General features: G+C 42.2%; 1 protein-coding gene across 3 annotated transcripts in view; it reads right to left on the reverse strand.

Annotated features, from left to right (window-relative positions):
- The window catches only part of EPB41L4A (erythrocyte membrane protein band 4.1 like 4A), a 132,577-nt gene extending 123,665 nt beyond the window's left edge, over window positions 1–8,912 (reverse strand). For 2 of the 3 annotated variants that reach the window (XM_074570350.1, XM_074570352.1), the window contains exon 1: window positions 8,177–8,625. In XM_074570350.1, the coding sequence (XP_074426451.1) occupies window positions 8,177–8,275 (99 nt within the window). In that variant the 5' untranslated portion in view covers window positions 8,276–8,625. Of the gene's footprint in view, window positions 1–8,176; window positions 8,626–8,798 lie in introns of those variants that run through there. The other variant, XM_074570353.1, reaches the window with a different exon arrangement.
- Window positions 8,913–24,012: the final 15,100 nt, after the last annotated feature.

Consider the following 24,012-nt stretch of genomic DNA (forward strand, 5'->3'; position numbering starts at 1 on the left):
ACTACTGAGGTGTCCTTTTTCCAGCTCTGGAAAGGTACTACTAGAATTACATTTCACGAAAGGTCTCTTCCCTTGTCATCACAGCATTTATTTTCCTCTCTCACTCATATTCCCAGGTGTTTTTCTCTCTGTTTCTAACCTCCCCAATACTACTGGTTTTCTTTCCCTTTCCTCAAACAAAGAACGCTGGCTGTGTGATTACTGCTACCTGTGTCCCCTTTTACACCTGAGACTGGGCCATCCTGACCCATTTTCTTACAGGTAAGCACCCCCTCCCAAAGAGTCACCAAGCACAGGCTACCTCAGACCAGTGGGACAACAGGCAAAACAAGGTATGGTGTACTTATGGTCATACTGAAATTTTAGCTTAAAATAAGAAAGTAAATAAATATTTACAGTCACAAGCCAAGCAATACAGCCTTCTATCACAGAGATAAAAAAGCACAATTCCCACTTGGCAAAACAGGCAGTTTTTCCCCCCTAATGCTACAGCAAAACCAAAGGAGCAGAGCTCTCATTTTGCAATGTTTCTATTGGTTTTCCACTTCTAAATAATAGCACAGGTTGACCCCAAGCATGTCCCTTTGACCTTAGTGCCGACAGTGCTCAACCATCCCCAACACAGGATGCAAAGGCAGAATGGGAAAAAAAGCATAATCAATACTGAAATTACAATCTTCATTTTAAACTATGAAAATAAATTGGTATGCAGCAAGCACAAAACCTGATCAAAAAGGCAGTATCTAAAATACATACTAAAAATGCAGTCTGCAAAATTCTACCCAGATATTGATTATTCATTTGCAAAGATCTCACTTTTGAATAAAATGCAGCTATTATAGCTGCTCTCTCATTACAAAAATTAAATCCTCTTGAGCAAAGTAAGAGTTTAAATAAAAAAAAAACCTGTCAAGAATGAAGAAAGGAGAATGCATCAGTAATCTCTCATCTTTCTATCAAAAATATGGATATTAGCAATCATGCAACATGACTAATAACTTCTCGTTTTCTCATACGTGTTCAATACCATCTTGGCAACAGATATTTTACAGTGTGAAGTGACATAAAACTATAGCTTCTTAATGAAATCCTCTTCATGAAGCACCTTTCAAATTATTCAGTCTCTTCAAGAGCTCCCCTCATACAACATACAAGCAGTTTTCATTATTGAGGGGAAAGGCTGCAATTCTGCAGCTGAATTTTAGTTTACAACTTTAAAAAACTGAAATTAATAAATTATCAACAGATGGTATTTAACTGCACTAAATACTCTAATGTAAGAAATTCTCAATCCGAGTTACAAAAATACAAAAAGCATATAATAAGCAGGCTGCCTCACACAGCTTACATTTGCCCTGGTTATATTAAGAAATCATTGCTCATTGAAACCAGCAAAACAGACCCCTCTGACAATATTGCTCAAACCTCAGGTCAACTAAGAGGTAACTTCATTTAAAAGTTAATGGATTTCCTTCTTGCTGTCATGCTGGTTTCATTAATTTAGTTAAGTGCACCTAGGGAAAATAAAATGTCTCAATGTTCATTTATTTTATGGTTATTCCCTGGGGTATTCAAAATTGCTGGTCTCATCTGTAAAGACACTGGTGAAATTAGTAATCTATTTCAAATATGTGAAAGTAATTTTGAGAAGTAGTTAATAGCAAGGTTCATGAGCCCTTTTGTTCCTTTAATTCTTTTTTAACCAGAATTGAGCACTATTTCAGTCCATTTTTAGAGAACTGAAACAGTGCACAATCCCACATCCACCATCTTGTACTCAGTGTGCAATCAGATGACTATTTTACATCCCTAAGTGAAATTTAAGAAAGAACAGCATCTTTCTAATATGAAAGTGCTATGGACTACCATTAATTTATATTTTTGTTAAAAAAAAAAAATCGATGCTTTTGTTACAAAGAATCCTCAGATGTACTGTAACTATGACATTAAAGAAGAAAACATGTACTTATTTACACTTGTAGCTTGACAATATTATCTGTTTAGTCTCCTTGCTGTTGTGCAAAATATGCACTCATAACAGAAAACTGTAGCTTTATAAAGACAAGAAACTACGAGGTTGTCAACAAGACTTAGAATGGTATTGGTTTTTCTAAATACAGTTTTCAGTGTTTAAAAAAAACCAAAAAGATTTTGGTTGTGTCCTTTTAAGCAATTCACTTTTCGTTAACTATTCTTTTCAAAACAACATTCTGAATATCTAGAAGAATCTGCCTTGAAAATATCTGTTGATCAATAACAAACAGGGCAAAGGGCAGAATACGATTTAGTATATTTAAGCTTCAGTATTACAGTTTAGTAATTACTGCAGGTGGTAAGCAAATTACCATAGGTGGAAAGCAACTGCAATCTACCATTAAAAAGATTTTTAGGATTTCTGAAATAACGTACCTGCATAATTAAGAAAATTTCTCACAGAAAGATGCTTTCCTTTTTAAAAAATGTAGAAGTATAAACCAGCAGACATCACTGTCACAAAGAATACACTCCGTATTCACACAGCAAATGACTACCAATTTGACTTTTAATGCCAACTCGCAATTAGAATAATGAACACAATGTAAGATCTTTCTATTCATAGGGCTCTATTTCCTGCTGACACGTGCATTCATTAAGCATTTTCACCAGGGAAGAAAATAGGAGCCTGCCATTCCCATATCAACTTTGTGGAGTCTCCAGAGATAAATTAGCTTGATCCCAAAGTGCACACCGCATTTTCTGTATGCACTAAATTTTGAAGGCATGAAGCCTGGGACATTTTGAACTGCTCAGGTTCAAAAAAAACCCAAAAAAAAAACCCAAACAACTTCACTGGGGCATGAAAAAAAGAAGAAGAATGCCAGAATAATCCCCAGAAAACCTTATAAGAAATGGCATGTTTACCTATTTCTATATATTGCACTAAATCATATTGTCAATTATTCCATAAGTTTCTTAACAAAATATATCACACTATGATGAACCCACTCACGCTTTTTACATCTGAAGTCATTTAACTCAGTTCCTAACCTCAGTCACTCACTATTTCAGGTACTTTTATGTATGTGGGTTTTTTGTTTATTTTTTAAACCACGTTGAGATGTTGAAGCCTGTTTTTAGATTGTTGGATCTAATTTTGTTAAATTCCCAGTAAATCATCATGAGGAAAAATCTGTCTGCTTATTTCCCAGGTAAAAACCACACACTTTCCTTGGAGACTGAGTACCTTATTCAGAGATTCGACCTGTAAACGTAGCTTACAAACCATGAGATGCACCTCTGTATGAGGGGCCACATATGGAGCGCCAGTCAGCCCTGTATATCACAGAAGTGCCAATTAACACCTTAACATACCAAGTGAGTGGTATGGTGGCCAGAATATCACTACTAGGTGTTACTACCTAATAAACTCATGTTACAGAACATATCACAGAATCACAGAATGGTAGGGGTTGGAAGGGACCTCTGGAGATCATCTAGTCCAACCCCCCTGCCAGGGCAGGGTCACCTAGAGCTGGTTGCACAGGAACAGACATTCAAAACACAGGTGGGTTTTGAATGTCTCCAGAGTTGGAGACTCCACCACCTCTGGGCAACCTGTTCCAGTGCTCTACCACCCTCAAAATAAAGAAGTTCCTCCTCATGTTTAGGTGGAACTTCCTGTGCTCAAGTTTGTGCCCGTTACCTCTTGTCCTGTTGCCGGGCACCACTGAAAAGAGTCTGTCCCCATCCTCCTGACACCCATCCTTTAAGTATTTATAAGTGTTGATAAGGTCCCCCCTCAGTCTTCTTTTTTCCAGACTGAAAAGACCCAAATCCCTCAATATGCTGTAAATGGTGTCTTCCAGGAAGAATTAGTGTATCTATCCTATTCATCACTTCTCTTATAATGAAACTTTGCTGTTGGCCCATCACACATGTCATATTAAATAGGACTTAGCGCAAAAATAGTGCTCAGAGAGGAATTTCAAGGAATACTTCAAAAGTACAATGACCAGATGGCTCAAGACTAATTAGAGAGCTTGCTCACTGGAGAAGTAGGTGGTGTTTTTTTGAAGAACTTTATTCCCACCAAAGAGATACAAACATAAAATAGAGATGTTCATAATATTTTTCTTCATGAAAAAGAATACAAACATTTGCCTTAAATAATGTTCTGAAGAAAAATAAGTAAAAAAGTTGTTAAATTCCTGTTACATACTCATTACACGTTGACAATTCTTTGTGAAAGAGCTAATCACAAATAGGCTTCATAGCAGTATTTTCTAAGGGCCCACAGAGGTTTCCTGGACCTCCAATAACAAGTTTGTGCAGCAAGGCACACCAGTCTCCTTCTGCGAGGACAATTACTCCAATGCTTAAGAGTCAAAATATGTAATGCCCACAACCCATCAGTTAGGCATCATGTCAAAACACTATTGACATGTCTTGTGACATCAACAAAGAACCTATACCTACTTATGGCACTTTTACAGTACCATAAAAATGCCTAAATTACTGTTTAATCTATGTGAAGATAAGTCAAAATAACAGTCCTAGAAGAGTGATTATTTTTTCATTTAACAGCTGATTCTTACCATATTCATAGCAACAGTCTGTTAAAAACCCATTTCTTAACTGGCATCTTGAACATCCTTTTTAGAGGAAAAGCTGCCACAATTTAAGACCATATACCTTCATTAGACAAACTGTACCAGAACCTGGTGCATACCCTCTGTTAATCCAAAATTGTTTAGATGAACAATTGCCATTGCTTTATCATTTCAAAACGTGTACTCTACAAAATATCTCTCACTGATAATGTACTATAGGGAAACATAAAAAATGAGATTATGAGATATCTGATGCCATTTCCTCATTATCTAGCTATTACCAGCCTACTGTAAACCAGAAGGCTAGAGAGCCAGCTTCCACATTTTCATACAACACTGCTCTGAACTTAAAACACAAAAACGTAAAAGGAAAACAAGCAAGACAGCACAGTGAGAAAACAGAAAGAAACTATGAGAAGCAAAAGTCAATTTGAGCAATTACAAGGAAGAAATCATCACCAACTCCTCCAGACAGCATGGCCCACGGCAGACTGGTCAGCTGCTACCAGCCTAGAGGAACTTTATTCCTGGCCCTCATGTTGACCTGTTGCACGACCTTGGAAAAGTCACTCAACCTCTTTGCACCTCAACTTCCCCACTTGGAACCAGAAAAAACCAATCCTTTCCTGCCCCTAACAAGCTCTTTGAAGTCCACAGAGAAGAGACAAGTATCTCTAAATTGCACTCAAATTCTTAGTCTTGTGCCACCTCTGCTCATTAGTTTAATTTGAAGTATAACTGAAAGCCCACCGTAGTCCCAAGAATGTGTTAATAAAACCAGTAATTCAATAATGTCATATTTGGCTGCATATAGTTGCTGTCAAGCATAGCAAGCCAGAAATAACCACCATGCAAACTAAGCAATGCATCTTCAAAACTCTACATCAGTTCAGAAACAAGCATCTACTTCATGCTTTTATTTCAAATTCAATGAAGAAATGAAGTTGCCTAGGACTCCTACAGTCAGAGAGCTCAGTCTTCCACCCTTCAAAGCAAATAAGACTAAATCCACTAATATTGAGTAAGTATACAGACAGTAAATAGCTATTAATTTGTGGGTTTTACTTCTAGCAGACGTTGTCTGCTTGGGCAAAAAAGAAGGGAATGAAGTTTCCTGTATAACCACTTAAAATCTCTGCTCATGTAATACTTCAAGATTTGTGAAACCATACATTTCCTGTGTAGCTGTAAGCCCAATTAGAAGTGTGAAGACAAAAGAAAGGTTACATCCTGAATCTGAAGTTCTGAGGGTATCTTTGTTTTAAAATAAAATACATAGGAACATTTATAATCTGTAACTCAGTGCCAAAGGTGAAATTCTATAAAAACAAATACGGGACTCTGCATTTTCAGACATGTACACGCTAACAAAAGAATTAAAACAAAACATTCATATTTCAAGGTTAAAGTGCCAAATGACAGAACATGGCAAATTTTAAGTTCTGTTTTACTTAGAAATAATCATGTAACTTCAGTGGAAACCTGCAGAACACAAACAACACGAATGCTCCCTCAGCAGTTTAAAAGGGCATAAGCCAGGGGTCTGTTGAAAGAGCCTGTTCTGCCCTCCTCCAGCTGTGATGCGGATCAGGGCACCATTCCAGCCACAGACTAACCCAGCAAAAGCAAAAACCAGTGGTTACCCTTCAGCTGGACTTGGGCTGCTCTTCATACGCAGCTGCACAAACACTCGTGCGTGTACAAAGGCAAGGGAGAACACAATGGTGGAAACCATTGACATGGGGAGAGCTATGCAGTTCCTCTCTGTAGGCTTTTGAAGGCTCATGGAGTTACACTGCTGGGGTGTGGCTTCACATTATACAAATTTAATTTAAAAAAAAAAAAAAAACCAAACAGGCTGCTACAAAAAAGGAGATTCTCCTTTCCCTGAAGTTCACTGCTGTGCACTTTCAGCGCCTATCCCAAAATGTTAACAAACCACTACTTTTTTGTCAGATCCACACATTGTCCCAACTGACTCTACGATTCCTCCACGGTCAGATTTGAGACAGAGAAGGAGCAGGTGGAAGGGGTGAAATCTTTAGCATCATACCACATTCAGATCGCGCTAAGAATGGCAGGAAACCACACCCTCATCCAAACCTAGATGGTTCCCAGCACTGTAAATCACGCATTCTTAAAAAGTAGTTACATCTTCAGACCCTTTCTTTCCCATGGGACGTTAATTTTTATTAGACTCTGCACAAACCCATCACCTTTCAGGCTTTGGATTCATGAAGCTAACCGTAGGACTATCTTTGCAGCTTATTCTTTTAATACACGTCTTCTGCAACTGCATATTTACAGGCAAGAAAAGTGTATGTGCATGCATAACAACATACATAGCCACATCTGCACATATAAAGTGAAGTTTTTCAGAAGTGTCTAAACTTAGACCTCAAATACCCTACGTAGGTACTGAATTCCAGCATCACAGTGATTTGCTTACTCCTCTGTGCTAAGCATGGATTTACGAGCCTATTTATAAGCAGGCAGTTGGTTCAGCAAAGCTTGACAATTCTGCATGCATGTAGAGCTGGTAGCACCTCAGATTATAGTTAAAATTATATTATTAAATTTAGACCCTCCCCTCCCCCTTTAGGTCTTCCTTTCCCCAGTTGCTTCACCAAACTTTAATCATTCACGCTGAAACATACAGGCATACAGATTTCTATTCTTTGAATTTCTAAGGTAAAATAGATCAGCCGTTTCCAAGAATAGATTTTAGAAGAACTAATTTTTTTTCTTTTTCTTTTTTTCCTGATCCAACACTGAAACCACGTTCCTACATGGCTAATAAATTCAAGTCTCTGGCTTTTCGAACAAGGGCTTCGAGTGCCTGAGAGATGCCATTTGCTGTCATCAGGCTTAACCAAACAGGACCAAGTTAAGGGCCTTTAGAAAAATCTTAGTTTTCACATGCTCTGTCAGGGCTCATTAGCGTTTGGCAGCTGACGACTTTGAAGAGCTCACCCGCCCCGAGCCTGCTGCAGGAGCCCCAGAGCTTTTCCCACCGACCCGGCCACGGGGCTGGAGACGCGGATAGAACTTCTTCACACGCCCGCACCCCTCCGCCCGGGAGCGGCTGCCCCGCCAGCCCCGGGGCCGGGGGGAGGCTGCGAGCTCTGCCCCGAGGCAGCCGCGGCCGGAGGCGGAGGGAGAGGGGAGTGACTCAACGCGGGTGCGCAGCACCCCCTCTACACAGCCGCCCCTCCCTTTATTTTTTTTTTGGTAGAAGGCATAGAAAAATACTTGTGCAGGGTGTCCCGAGAGCTCCGGAGCGGTCCGCACCTGCTCACTTAAAGGAGCATCTCAAAGTTAAAGTCTCCAAAGCCACCTCTGCCCCCACCGGCACGCCTCTTCCCCATTCATGTGTCCCTTGCGCGACAAACTTACGAAGTTGTTTTTTTGTTTTCGCCTCCCGCGGGATCCCGAAAACCCTTTTTTTTCCTATCGCCGCTCCCTCCCCGGCTGCCGAAAGGAGGTGGGGAGGCGGAGGCCGCCAGGCAGCCGCACCGCGGGGCGCGGAGCCCGGCCCCGGGGCAGGCGGAGGTGTTGGCGGGGGGCGATCCTCCGTCCGCCCTTACCTTGATGCCCTGCTGCTGGGTGGTCAGGGTCAGCTTGGACTCGTCCAGGAGCAGAACCTCGCAGTAAAATTCCTCCGGGACTGCGCAGAAACAGCCCATGCCTGCTGCGATGGCCGGGGACGGGGCGGGCAGGCGGGAAGAGCCCCGAGCGGCGGCGGCGGAGAGGGGCTGAAGCGCAGCCGGGGCTTGGGCCGCGCCCGGCTCCGCGCCCGGCTCCGCGCCCCGCCGCAGCGGCTGGAGACCGGCGGCTGCTAGGGCGCAGCGCCCAGCCCCACGGGGCGGCCCGCCGCCGCCATCCCGCGGAAGAGGCTGGACAGGGGGTGCCGGGCGCTCCCTATGGGAAAAGGAGGAGGGGAAAAAAAAAAAAAAGACCGGCGGCTTTTTAGGAAGGAGCCCGGAGCGCGCAGCCCTCGCCCGCGGCTGGCTGTCACGGCGGCTCCCCCGCCGCTGCCGCCCTGGGGAGGTACCGAGCCGCCCACCCGCCCCGTCCCCCGCCCCGTCCGCGCACGTTTCCGCGCCTCCTCTTTGTGTGGAGGAGCGGGCGCCGGAGGAGCCCTCTCCGCCGCCGCGGTGGGGGACGGGGCGGGAGGGTGCAGGTCTCCCCGCCCGGCGAACGCGTTACCTCCGGCCGCGGACCCAGCTAGCGGAGCTGGGGGGCGGCGGTGCCCGGCGGGCGCGGGGCTGGCGTCCCCCGGCTGCCCGCCGCCGTGTAGGGAGGGCGCCGGCCGCCGCTCGCCTCCTCCCCCGGTAGGGGCGGAGGGATGGGGGGGGTGAGGGGGAGCTTCGCCGGGCGCCGGGACCGACCCAGCCGACGGGCAGCCGCCGTCCGCCTCCTGCCGTCCGCCGCGCAGGGCTCCCCCCGAGAGGGCGGGCGGGCGTCGGCGGGAGGACCGGGGGCGGCTTGGAGACGGAGGCCGGTAGACGGCACCTGCCAGGCCGAGGAGCCGCCGCCGGTGGGCTGGATGCTCTGCGCCCGCCCCCCTGGCACCGCCACCGGTGCAGCCCGCGGACCGACCACGCAACACCGCGCCGCATCTGACGGTACCCCCCCGGCATCCCAGGGCCGGGACCGGACCCTCGCTTGCCCTCTCTCGGGGCTCAGCGGTGCCGGTGGTGGGGTGGGGGCGATGCTCCCGGTGCCGGTCCGGACCCCTGCGCCGCGGCACCACTGACCCCTGCTGGGCCGCGGGGGCGGGCGGCGTGTCCCGCTGGGGTCTCCCCGGGGGGGTCAGGTCGGGGAGCCGGTGTTGTTGAAGCCGGCGGGGAAGGGCTTCAGGAGACACCGGTGAGGGTCCAGGAGGGGCCGACTTTGAAAGCAGCCTTGGCAGGAAATGTTTTCCCCAGCATGCTGTTAAATAATGAGATTGCCACAGATACATTTAATTTAAAAAGCAACAGACCTGTCGTATTAGGAAAAAAAAAACAAAACAGACAAGGTAGAACATAAAAGAACTTGCAACAGCCTTTGCAGTTCCTGTCTATAGTTTCTGGAGCACACACCAGGCTACCTTTGTATTTTGGTTGCTGCACGCATCTATACTCTATGATTTTTCACCCTCAGGCAGAAAGTTAAGCCCTGATCCCACAAGTGCCTCCGCATTTGCTTAAGTTTGCATGCATGAGTCGTCCTGTTGAAGATCATACGAAGTTTGCATGTGCAAATTTAAGAATATGCATAAATGTTTTTCTTACGATAGCTAACTTGCTCATACGGCATAAGAGAGGGCAGAAGGATATTTCTCACTTGACAAACTCCACTACATAGGTTGGTAAGTGGCACAGAGAATGATATCTCTGCTTTCAAACACCTGCCCTAAATAAAACTGTCCTACTCCCAGGAAATACCACTTCCATTTTCTTGTTTGGTGCAGGTAGTATTTAAACTTGGGCAGTGGGGTGTTGGGATCTCTGTATCCATCCTGTAGCTGCAAAAACAGTGTTCCATGAGCACTGTGAAGATCAGAACAAAAAACACTATATATGTTCACAAAAATACAGCATGAAGTCATGCAAAAGCTTACAAATTCAAGATCCTAACCTTTTTTGTCGGGCAATATATACCCAATGAGAATATCATCCAGACAGCACAAGAAATTTAGATAAATTTATTCCTGGTTTTCTAAACACATTTTTGAAACATCGTTCTTGAATCCTGACAGCGGACAGTTTTCTAGGGAACAGATGGTTCCTTTTTCCCTCTACTTAGTCTATTTAGATCCATATATCATGCACATCATGACATAAATTACCCCCTAAGTCAGTTAAAGTCATTATATATGTATAAATCACTGATTAATCAAGTGAGAGGGAGGGCTCAGTGAACTCAAAACCCGTTTTAAAACCTTTAATTATAATTTTAAAATGGCTCATATAGCTTCATCACAATCCCACAGCTGAGTGGTTTAAATCAAGACCAGTCTTGGTTATAAGCAGTCCAGTGAAGTACTTCACGTCTTCTGTTTTTGAAGATTCATTTCGCGCTACTGCACATTAGCTGAGTGGTCCACAGGGAATATATAAAATATGCACTCATCTTCAGCTGCTGCCAGTGTTGGAGCACAGAGCCATTAACATATGAACTTATCTCCTAAGCAGCTACTGTCAATAGCTAGCCACTGGTTCTGCAGCAGTATCAGAACCTAGTATTTGAGGTAAAAATGTGGGAGGAGGTCCTGGAATGAAGAAGTGAGAAAATTAACCAGGGGAGCAGAGGAAGATGGGATGGGATTTACACTGTGAACCAGTATGGGCCCTGAGGAGCTCCAGAAAGCAGAACTATTATTTATAGGGCCAAAAATGTAGGGCCCAAACTTTGCTTGGAGCTCCATACTACATAAGACCAGCCCTGCCTCAGTATTTCAAGTATCAGGCCAGCCCACAACTTGTGAGAAACACAAGATAGTCATCTGTTTTCCAAATCCATTAGGAAACTGAGCTCCTTTTTACTTCCCTCTGCAAGAAAAAACACAGGTCAAGCACCACAAAGGAAAACTTTCTGACATAAGCTGTCATCACACAAACACAGACATGTTCAACTCAGGCATGTAAGTACAGGACCAGGGCATAAAGGCATTTTTTGTCCATTTCCTGTTTGATGAGGTATCCACTGTAGCCACTATGATTCAGTACAACTTCATTAAAATGATAAGTTTTAGCTCTAATCAAGTATTTCCGATGTGGTCATATAAACAAGGCACTGAGCACCACAAGGACTTCTACATATGAAGTGGCCTATATCCATATTCTGACATATCTGCAAGGAGACTAGCTGCCCAAAGGAAACAGGTTAGCGTATCTGGTGTCTCACTAATTTTTACACAGTTCTGCTCACAAGCGCTTGCTGCCAGTAGTTCAACATGCAGTAAGAGGCATGATGACTTGTTTTAGCCATTATCTCCATCACTTACTTATCACTGTTATTTACTGATGTGTAGAGATGCAATTCCTGTATCTTATCCATATGGATATCCTGTATCTTATCCATATGAGCAGAAGAAAGCACTGAGGTCTAATGCAAGAAGTTTAAAAGGAAAACAGAAAGCAACAGCACATGCCCCCTGGGCTAAACATACAGATCTGAATGCATCTTCCATTGAAGAAAAAAAATCCTACCAAGACTACTACTGTTCAACAGTTATTGTCCAGTAGGGTCTGGTCTGTTTACAGGAAAGGTAAGGTACAACTCCTTCAGCGGCACTTCACTGCTCTGGTTTGACACATGCCCACCTGCCCATAAAGCACTGCCCACAGATGTCTGCAGTCCTTCCAGAGAGGTTCTCCAGATGTTCAACATACTATTGAGCTTGTTTGTGCCTCTTCCACCCAAAAAGACGACGAAAGCAAGCAACGCAATAAGAATCATTTCCACATAGCGTTTTGCAGCATTCAGAGGCTGAAGTTTGAGTGTGTTGCAAATGTGCATGAATTCATGTTTCTCACTTCACTGATGAAGGTTATACTTAAAACACATTCATGGATGCTCTCATCTAATGATTTCTCCAACTCTGTTACTACTACAGATCACACACGTATGCATCCACCGCACAGTAAAAAGCCATGGTCAAAAACCATTTTAAAAATAAATTTATTCATATATTGATAGTTTTGTATTTCCTCCAAAAATGTATTGACTTCACATTACACTGTATGCAATACACTTAGGGAGCCCTGAAAGTAAGACACGCCAGTCAAGACCACTTAAATATGAGAAATGTTAAATTAAGGCGAATATTCAGATCTATAAGGCAGCAATAATCAGAAGAAAAAAAAAAAACACCCACAACTTAAAAGGCCCCAAAGTACGCTTGAACAGCTGATTAAATTTATTCATACTTCCATAGCAATAATCACCTTGAGGACCTCAGAATTGATATGGCAGTGAGTAAAAATCCATTGTTCTTCTTGTTTGCTTGTTTAACCGTACCCTAGAAGATTGCGGCACTGCAAACAGACTTAATAATTAAGGAAATCATAAGCATCTCTCACTTTCTGATTTTTTAATAAAGAAAACATGACATGAAATATACTTTCTCTGCTCAAAAAAAAATCAAAGCTTTCAGGTTATTTATTGTAAACTATAGAGCTAAAATTAGAAACTGCAAAATCTGTATACTTCCATCAAAGCAAGAAAATTTTCTGTCGCTAGCGACTGTTTATTGAACCTGATTTTGTGTGCGATGTGGTTTCACAGAGTCTGTCAAGATTTTGACAAGTTACCCCTATGCAAAGAAGAACCAGATGATCCTGTTTTGTTTTGCTTATGCTCAGCTTCCTCGGCAGAACTTAAATATGTTTTAATAGCAAAGATAATTGAGTGGCAGGATGTAACAATCTAACTTAGCAGAAGAAAAAAAAGAAAACAAAACAACATTCTCTTCGGGACTTTACGTCACGCTCTGACACTTTAGATTGGTACCTTGTGGCCCCAATCAGCAGAAAAATAGAGGCTGTGAAGATCTGTGGACATTTAGGAGGTGAGCTTCCTGTGGAGAAAAGCATATCTTTTTCAACAAATACTACCCAATGAATAAACTGTCACCTTTTTTTTGTAAATAGGGAACAAGTAGACCCATGCTCTAGCATGGAAAAGAGAAGATTATTGTCTCCAAACTACTGCACTCTTTCCTACCGCATGAGAGGAACTCCAGAAGTATATCTTGGGGGTAAGACAACGAGCAATGAGGTATCAAAACCTTCCTGCCCAGGGAGCTGTTACAATGCCTGTTCCAAGGTACTAGATATACTCTGATATTCTTCTAAAAGGCAGTTGTTCTGAATGCACTTAGGGAAGCATCTTTTATCCCAAAGATAGGCTGGCCATGACCACTGGCAAATTACAAGGGACTCGGGTAATCAGTCAGTCTGCTCTTGTTTGAGCCCCACGCTGTCCAAACACAACAGAAACCCCATTTGCCTGTAACTATCATCTCTTCCTTTCATCTCCCCCACTCTCTGAATGCGAGTTTGGGGCGGGGGGGCATCATTGCCAAGAGATTCTCAGTTCTGTTTCCCAGAGGGTCATTAGATCCCAGAGACATGCTACACCTAAGCAATGACTTAAACAAGACAAACATAGGCTGAGAGGATTACCCTAGCCAGAAATCCCAAGCCAGTTCAGGGAGGCAACCAGTCAGGACCTAGTTAAAGTGACACAGGTGCCAATTAAGATGAACATTTTAACAGGGAGTGTCTCCCACCCATAAAAGAAAGATCGTGTTTATGTAGACAAGCCATCAGTAGTAAGCCCTTATAGAGACAACTACTAACTACTGTTATAAGGTTTATTAAACTCATCACTGTGAACCTTAATTTTAAAAAAGTCAAACACAAATTTTTATTTACAGGTATTCGATTTTTATTCTGTTTGTCTTTTGATGCCTGGATATTACAGCCACGTTCATGGTTGAGATCTTCAATGCTAACCTTCAATACAGTTTCTAAATTAAAGCTAACTCAATTTCTAATATTGTGGGATCTATAATAAAATAATGTCAGCCACAGTATGCAGCAAGATTTTAAGTTTTGGATAATCTGAAAATCTAAAGATTTTCTAATACAGTTTGTACAAAGGATTGCTGTTCCTGGAAAAGCAGTCCTCTTTAGCTGTAGCTTGAATGCTGAAATTGCAATCATTGTTTGGAGAATATCACCTATCGTGAGCTATGATGAGATGAGCTAGTGATGGGATGCTGCAGGTAACTGGAAGAAATAAGTCTTTTCTTCAGCGACTACACTTATCTGTGTTGATTTCATAAGTGAAGGGATTTCAGCAGCTCCCTGCAACTGATCAAGGAAATAACCAGCTCGTCGTGTATCTTGTAGGCTCAAATACTTGATAAGTGAATATACAGAGTGAAGCGTGTCACATGTAGCCTGCTGTGACTTCCTTTCAAGTTTCCTTTCTGTAGTGGGAGGATGGGAAGGATTCCCTCAAGCACCTACACCAGCCACTGAATCTGAGGGATGCTGAGCCTGCAGAAGGATTGCTCCAGTTCAAAATCAGACAGGACCATTAAGGTGCCTAATTGATTTCCTATTTATCACATCCCCTTGAAAGTGGGGAACATTTCTTGCTGCAAAGCCCAGGAACTCACTCTGGTAAAGTGTATTTTCTGGAATTATCAAGTCAGTCTGAATAGCAGGAAGGCCTGGAAAGTTTGCTCCTTTTCTGGGAGTTTGTTTGTATGTGTGGTTACACCTGACTGACATGTTTCTGTGTGCATCATTTGACAGTCTTTGATTCTTTTCTTAAAACATAAAAAAAATGTAAATGAGAACTGCATGGGACAGGAAATCCCTTAATAAAACAAAGAAATTAAAGAACTCAGCTTGCCTTCAGAAAAAATTTTCTCAGCTTCTAAAGTTATTCAAGAAACTGGATGCAGTAAATAAGAGATTCACAGCATTTTTAAAGTCCTGGTACTGCTGCATTTCATGTTGTCATAGTGTAAGTCTGACATGGCCTTCAAGAGTGTAGCAATACTTACTGTTCATCATCATTCTGTATAGCTAACAGTCTAATTCCTTGCCACCCCACTTTTGTGTTCAAGTTACTTGGTCATGCTAACAGTCAGCTGGCTGAAAAGAAATTCTATTTCCAGTATAGGGGAGGAGAGAGGAAAATATAAGCAAAGGGGAAGTGAAAGAGGAGGAGGAGGAGGAAGCAAACTTTGCTGTTTGTTGTTGGCATAAGAACTGCAAAGTAAGTATACAATACAGAGGTGAAAGCTAGAAAAACAAAAGAAATAATGAGAGGCACATCAGAGAAGAGAGAAACAAAAGGAAGAAAAGTGGAGGAAAAGCATATAAACTGAAGAACAGGAAGAGGATGAAAATATAGTAAAAATGCTCTAAGCAGGAGGTGCTTCTGTAGGAGCTGGGCCTGACACGCAGGGACAGAAAGACAGGATCAGACTGGGTCATGAAAATGTAAACAGCTTTGATGGAATTGAAGTGCAAATGCTGCTTGCACAAGTCTTATCCTCCGATGTAACGTTTTGCCTTGAAGGCAACTGGAGCGTGGTCTAAGCGCCATGGGTGTTCCTCCCCATCCTCTGCTTCCACAGCCCTCCTGTGCCCTCCTCACCTCGCTTCTTACTGTCCTACATGGTTTTAAACGTTTTTAAACACGTGCTTCTGCTGTTTCAGGCAGGGAGCTGATGATGTGTCCCACTGTAACTTCTCCTAAACACGTGGGTTAAACAGCAAGGCATATACTTATTGCTCACATAAAGTCTTTTTGGCATTTGTTTTAGTTGGGTTTTTTCCTGCAGCTGAATGTACAAAATGAAGTAATTGCTGATGAAGCAATACATATATTTCTATACACATAGACATATATTCTATACATATTTTCTTGTAAAGGAAAATGGATTTTGTCACAGCCTTGGAGAGTAATGGATCCTACATTAGAAGTTGGTAGATGATCCTGAATATCTCAATGTTAAAGTGTACACCTCTGTGCACACTATATATATTATACACAAATTGACTACAGCATGGACATTCATATATTTTATAGGACACAAAAGTAGGAATGTTCCTCAACTAACACAACATGTAAAAGGTATTACTATTCTAATATATGCATGTTTTCAAACCCACCGCATTACAGAACAGCACAGATTGCCAGAGACTGATATAGCAGTGCTCCAAGGATGTAAGAGCTCTGCATACACCATCTGTGACGAGAAGATTAATGAGGTTACACCATTCCTTCCTTACTAATACTTTTACAGAAAAGTTATTCTTTACTACCTGCTAGTCTTCCATATTCATAATACCAAGTTCACTAATGATGCTTCCATTGCTGCTAGCACTGAATGATCACAATGAATTCTTAATTTGCTTGTGCATGCATTTTATATCATGTTCATGCTGTTTTGATAGGGTCTGGATTCCTAGTATCTTACTTCATTGCCAGAACAGCATACCTGAAATACCATTTTGAACGGTTGCTTATTTATACCCTTAAGTCTGTTAACCCAACTGATACTTATAGCCAAGTTCTACATCATTCCTTGCATATTTATAGGCATGTGTTTGCACAGACTATAATGTTGCTAAGTTTACCAATTAAAATTTAAGCCTAATTATGTTATACTTCTGCTTGCTTCTGTCTGTACTGTCCAAAATTAATTAATAGATTGTTAAAAACTACATAAAAGTCTTTCATTTATACTGCTCTCTTTATAGAGGTGTAAATAAAACCAAGAAGGCAATATTGACTGCACACCAACCATTACCAAAGCTTCAGGTTTTTTTGTAAAAGGTGTAAGGAGAGGCAGAGAGGTGGTTGAAATAATTTTGACTTTTTCAAAACAATAATTGGGTCTTCCAAAGTGATTGTTTCAGCTACTACTTCGAAGCTTTGCAAGAAAGTATGACGCTGCTCAGCTTGGTATCAGCTGAAATTTCAGGACCAGGAACTCATTTCAGGGACAAATTTAAGAAGCTCACCCTCTTCTTGTTCCTTCCTGTGTAATCCTTCTGGCCTTAGGGCAACAAACTTTAGAAGGCTGTTGAGCAGAACTCTACTGGGTGCAGGTGCCCAGGTGCTGTCAGCAGGGGGCTGCAGGGGTGGCCTCTGTAGGAAGAGGATTCTTCTGCCCCACAGTTCCAGTCAGCTCCAATGGACCCACCACAGGGCACAGCTGAGCCCCTCAGCCAAGATGGTGATGACTCCATAGTAACATACTTAAGAAAGGGAAAAAACACTTCACAGCAGCTGTGAGAGAAGAGAAAAATCTGAGAAACAGCCCTGCAGACACCAAGGTCAGTGAAGAAGGCGAGGGAGGAGGTGCTCCAGGTGCCAGAGGAAAGATTCCCCTGCAGTCCATGGAGAAAACCATGGTGGAGCAGGTTGTCCCCCTGCAGCCCATGGAGGACCATGGAAGAGCAGATATCAACACTGTAGCCTGTGGAGGACCCCACGCTGCAGCAGGTGGAGGTGCCCTGAAGGAAACTGCAGTCCATGGAGAAAACCATGGTGGACCAGGTCGTCCCCCTGCAGCCCATGGAGGACCATGGAAGAGCAGATATCAACGCTGTAGCCTGTGGAGGACCCCACGCTGCAGCAGGGAGATGCCGTGAAGGAAACTGCAGCCCATGGAAAGCCCACTCCAAAGGAGCTGTAGTCCATAGAGGGGAGCCCAAGCAGCAGCAGGTTTTCTGGCAGGACGTGTGACCCCTGTGGGAGATCCACACTGGAGGAGGCAGTTCCTGAAGGACGGTATCCTGTGGAGAGGGTTTTTGAAGAACTGCAGCCCATGGGAAGGACTCGCATTGGAACAGTTTGTGAAGGACTGCATATACCACAGGAGGAACCCCATGTTGGAGGAGGGGAAACATGAGGAGGAAGCAGCAGCAAAGAGGAATTGTTATGGACTGACCCCCGTCCCCATTCCTCATCCACTTGCGCGACTTGGGAGGAGAAGGAGGTAGAAGAGTTGGGAGTGAAGGAGAGTAGTTGAGCATGGGAAGGGCCCAGGGGGACGGGACATTTTAAGTTTTGTCTTTGTTTCTCACCATCCTACTCTATGTTTAATTGGCAATGAATTAAATAAATTTTCTCCAAGTCAAGTCTGTTTTGCCCATGACAGTAACTGGTAAGAGATGTCCCTCTCCTTACCTTGATCTACAAGCTTTTCATCTTATTTTCTGCCCTTGTCCAGTTGAGGGGGAGAGTGAAAGAGCAGCTGGGTGGACATATGACACTCAGTCAAGGTTGACCCACCACAGAACCGACGATAATTCAGCTGATGTTCAAGTGAAACTTTCGGACCATGGTATCAAAGGATAAGCTTTGAAGGTGTCTCAGAAGGTTTCTAGGTCAAACTCCTGCTGAAAGCACAATCAGCTACGAGGCCAGACAAGGTTGCCTCGGGGCATTATTCAGCCTGGTTTTTAAAACCTCAAAGGATGGAGACTACACAGCTTTATACTCCCACACAAGTAAATGATGGCCATCAAGGTAGAATATTGTTTGCATTTGCGTAAACATGCACAAGACAGACACCAAATCAGGCACCATGTTAGTTTGCATGAGTGTTTGAACATACCAGGGTTCTCCGACCATAGGGCATTCACTTCATGAGCTTCTTGAACACAGGAATGCCTGTACCCTTTGGACAAGCCTCATACAAGATTAATACTTTGGCCGTACTCACAAACAAAACTCATTAACTGTGAGCTTTCAGTTTGCCATCTACAAAAGCATGAGCCTGAGGTTCGTGGAGGAAATATGAGCAACTGAACAGTTGCTGGATTTCGAGATTATTCACACACCTACAGAGTTAGCCACAATCTGTGCAGCATTTGCGGGATTGTCTTGTATATTTCTTCATAGGCAGAGACATACCTGGTAAAAGAATACTGAGAAGTTATTCAGTTATAATTAAATTATTAACCTTGTCAAGAGTTTGATTGCTGGTTAGTCAGGATCCACTTTATTGGGAACAACACTTAGAAAAGTTTCTCCATACAATTTTTTTCCAGGGTGTCCCTCCATGGTATCAGCTTGCTCAGAACGGCTTGCTTTAATGAACAATCATTTTGGTTTTCCTCTTCATCAAGGGCTCGATGCATTGGCAAAACCACCTCTGTCTAGAGGAGAGATAGCCAGAAGACACGATCCTTAAAGCCAGACTAACACCACCATCTGTCCTGTGAAAGCTGGTTCTAGATCAGACAATAGCCACTCATCGGGCCCAAGCATAATGAGTTCAGGGTTTCAACACAGGGCCAGAGAAGTCAATGGTTCTTTAACTCTGGAATTGGTTCATAACATTTAAAGCTGTTTTTAATGCTTGCAGCTAATCTTGCATGAACTCTTGTTATACCTCCTGATACCTCATTACTCGGTCCTCTGAAGGGCAGCATGTGCTCAATACCTTACTACAGTTTGGACAGTAGTTATTCACTTTGCAGAGGGTATGTTATGACACTGTCAGTAGCAGTAGCAGAACAGTGGATTAGAAACAATGGTCATTTCTATTCCTACGTTTCTCCCTCCTAGTAAGGTGGATTCAGTGAAACTGTGTTTAGCTAACTATGCCACCTTGGAGGGTGACTTACTGTTCCCTCGCTCTCCCATACATTGCTTTATCTGAACTGGTCACACAAAAATTATTTTGAAACAAATATGATTTCCAAACGAAGGATGTTCTTTCTCAGCCATCTCCTGGGGCCTTAGTTTTGTGTAATGCCATTTGGAAAAGAGGCTCCCTTTTTTCTTCAGTTTGTTAATCAGCTGACAGAAAGGATCCTAAGAGCAGCAAGGTGCCCATTGCTCCTATTACTATTCTTCCCTCTCCAGCAACTTGTGTGAATGGTTACAAGAGTGATTAACTGATTGATTTACACAGCAAAGTCCTTGAGCCATGGCCCATAAACACAGTTGTCTTCTTCACAGGATGACTTTCCAACCAGACCGTTTTCTTCTGACACTCAGAACCGGTTACCATTGCCTCCAGAACCAGCATCTGCTGTGCACTAATTTGCTTTCAAGTTTCTTTTTCATTTAATATACATTATTTCCCATTATAATACTAAACTTAAGGAGATCAATTTCTGATCCTCTGTGACAGGAAACTCTTAACATCTATTTATAACAATAACAAACATTGTTAAAAGCAATCATTAAAGGAATATAAAACAAAAAATATAAAACAAAAAAAATCAAAGCACTGTGAAAACATAAAAATAACTGATTGATCCTCACAAAGAGGAGCAATTGAGATGGACAAAGGTCACTATGCTTTTCTATAACTGAGAAAACTGAGGGTAGACAGTAATTTCACCAGGGAGTTATGCCGAATCAGTGGAAGAGTAGGAATTGTATCTCAAATGCCAATCTCTTAGCTGTAAACAAGTTGATCATTGCCTTTTGACATGCCATTTCTCCCCATCTTCTCTATAAAAAATGCCTATGATTAAAATACTAGTGAACATGGTAACTCATGACTTTTGAAGAGAGTGTGTCATATTAACAGGCTCAGAGCATTACAAGGATATATACATTAAGCCATGTTTAAAAAAACCGAAGATTTCAAAACTCATATTATCAAAACCAGAAAGAGTTAAAACTCAGTATGCTGAAATTCATTCTCAGTGTTTGTTGTTCCATTATTTTTAGTTTTACTTTGGTTTTCCTGTAGTAAAAAAAAATCCTATGTGTGTCCTATTTAGATTTGTAGTCCCACAGGTCCACAGGGATAACATTAGTGGGATTTTTCCCTGGGGATACCATGTTTATAGATATGGAATTCAGCCTTGAATTTTGTCTCCTTCAACATGGAAACAGAGGTAGCGAGGTTGTGTGTGAACCAATCTGTGTCTGTACAATAATAATGAGAAATCAAACATTTTGATTTGTCATCTTACTCAAAGGCAGAATAATATGTTCCTGCTTTGTTGTGTATAATCTAGGGTCTTGGGATCAACCCAATTTTTCTCCTTCAGAGAAGCCATCAGGATGAAGACAATCAGCAGAGCACAAGATGTGTATTATTTATATACATTATATAAGTGGTGCCCTAAGTGTCTGGAAATTATCTTCTGTGGCATTAATTAGACTGCAGAGTGAGGGTAGGACATGTGAACAATCCTAATATACTAATACCCTAATATACACTGCTACTCCTCTTTGCAGAAGAACAGGCCATTTTTCACTCCATAGTGTTTAAGCTGTATATCTACAATGAAAACCAGAGTCTCATTTCTGAGTATGATAATGTTGATGTGTTTTCCTATGCTTTTTGTTCTAGATATACCAAAATATGGGTGCGTAAAATTAACAAAAACAGAAACAGTGCAAACACCACTGGGTTATCAGATACATTGTGCCACCAAAAACCTATCATACAAATGTTCATGAAGATTTGTGGTAATGAAATTTCTTGTGAAAAGCTTTTAAACACCTTGAAAGAAATCTGAAGACAACACCAAAGTCAGAGGTGCAGAAGACAAGACTATATTGGTAATTCTGGAAGCAGATTTCATAAAAATAGCTTTCTAATAGCACTTACAGCATGTCTAATGAAGCTTTCTGACTTCTTCTTATTCTTATATAGTACTGAACGATACCACTAAAATAAAAGTAAAGAGTATGCCACCACAATTTATGCCATTAGAAAAGAAACAACAAAGAATTGTGTATTTTCCTCCTTTTCCATGAAAGCTGGAATATGTTTCCAAATGAATGCACAAGCTGATATTTAATGCCTAGACTTATCAGACAGCTCGGGGTGGGGGGGGTGGTCACCTCATAAATTATGAGACCAAGGCTGTTCAGTTTTCCATGCACATCCAGCTCAATGAGTTTTATTCAGTGCTTGCTGACAATCCACACAAGCAAAACTAGTCAGACGAGTGATAGCTCCAACTACTGGTGCTATTTTGTTTTGTGGTAGACAAAGCGGCATTATTTTGAAGTTGATTAATATTGGCCATTGCAGCCAAACGTCAGGTTGAAGTTGAGATGATCTGTCACAGCTGAGTTACTTGCCAAAAGCAACTGACAAGGAGCCAATGTTTCCCCCCACCCTCACAATGAAAGGGACATTACCAAGATAAAAATCTGATTTAGAAAGAGATTTTTCCTTTACTTGTCATGTTAACACCATATTGTGTCACTGAAAATATTATTTTTCCTAGATTAAGTTTCCGTATAATTTGTTCTGGTTTTGTGTATGCTCCTGACTAAGCTCAATCACTAAAGCAAGTTGGTGAGTTTCATATCATTTCACTCATTCTGTTCTGTTACCACAAACAAGTTTGTAGTCTTCAGCTTTCAATACTGAGGAAAAAAAACTTCTTGGGGAAAAGAACGTTTTTTCAAAATTAAGTCAAATATCACACAATCACAGAAAGACAGAAGAATTGAGGTTGGCAGAATCCTCTGGAGATCATCTGGTCAAACTCCTCTGCTCCAGCAGGGCGACCTAGAGCTATGCGCCCAGGACCATGTCCACATGACTTTTGACTGTCACCAAGGATGGAGACTTCACCACCTCCTTGGGCAACCCGTGCCAGTGCTCAGTCACCCTCACAGGAAAAAAACGTGTTTCCTGATGCTCAGAGGGAACCTCCTGCATTTCAGTGTGTGCCCATTGCCTCTGGTCCTGTCACTGGGCACCACTGAAAAGAGCCTGGCTCCACCCTCTTTGCATCCTCCCTTATATACATTGATAAGATCCTGTCACAACCTAAAGGGTTACACAACCTGAGGATGTGTGGAGATCATGACCATGGGTTTGTAGGATTCCATAATACACGAGGACATGGAAGCTTTTGCCCTCTAAATTTCTCTACTTTATTACAGGTTGCCACAAATTAAAAAAAAATCACCACTAGCAAGTATACTTATGATTAACAAGGAAACAAATATATATATCAAGCTATTACAAATTACTATCAGCAATCAATAATATAGTATCAATCAATAGTATGTCAGCAGTTAATAATAGAAGCAAACGAATTATATAGCAACAAACAATAACAGCAACAGTAAAGTAGGTATATAATATTACAGGTTACTACGAACTTATCATTAGTGAAGCAACTTATCAAAAATATAGCAGCAGATACAATTATGGCAGATGACTTATATGTATATATAATAACGGTACCAAGTAAATTAGACAAATTTCAGAAGGGCCGAAATCATCATAAATGGGAGGACAAACCGAACCCACAGGGGGACCCAGTCATCCCAGAGGTGGGAGGACAAACCAAACCACCCCCAAAACTGGGCCCAAAGAAGGATGAACAAGATAAACAGGCAGAGTCTCACTTCAAAGATGATCTGTGTCACGGAGCCTGGAGTCAGCCAGGCACTCCCAGTGAGAGTCCAAGATCTTGTGGAAAGTTTGTGAGGAATTCAACCTCTTTAGCAAAGGAAAAGTACACACAGCACAGGAAGTTCTCACACAGAGGGGCTCCATTCTGGATAAAAAATAAGTCCTTTTTATATAACAGTGACAAAAGAGAATGCAGGACATCACTACTTCAAGTTGCCAATAGGTGCAGTTAATTTCAATTTTTCACCTTAATCAACCAATATATGATGCTGTTTTCTGCTCTTTCAGGCCAATTTTATTTTCCTAGACTGCTTCCACTTTTCAGACCATAAGTTGCTGTTACGGTTTCTTTGGGTTTTTGCAGTTATCGATGGTATTTCAGGATGCCTCTGGTTTCTAGGTACCCTAGCTGTACTTCAAAGAGGCCAGCTGCGCTTTTCAAGGGTATTTCTGGTTCCAAGGCCTAGTTTCCAGGCTCACAGATCCCAGGCTGGCAGGCATTTTCTTCTTTTCAGTGATTTTCCCCTTCCACCAGGC

This window comes from Larus michahellis, chromosome Z (assembly GCF_964199755.1).
Source record: "Larus michahellis chromosome Z, bLarMic1.1, whole genome shotgun sequence".
Taxonomy (NCBI): domain Eukaryota; kingdom Metazoa; phylum Chordata; class Aves; order Charadriiformes; family Laridae; genus Larus; species Larus michahellis.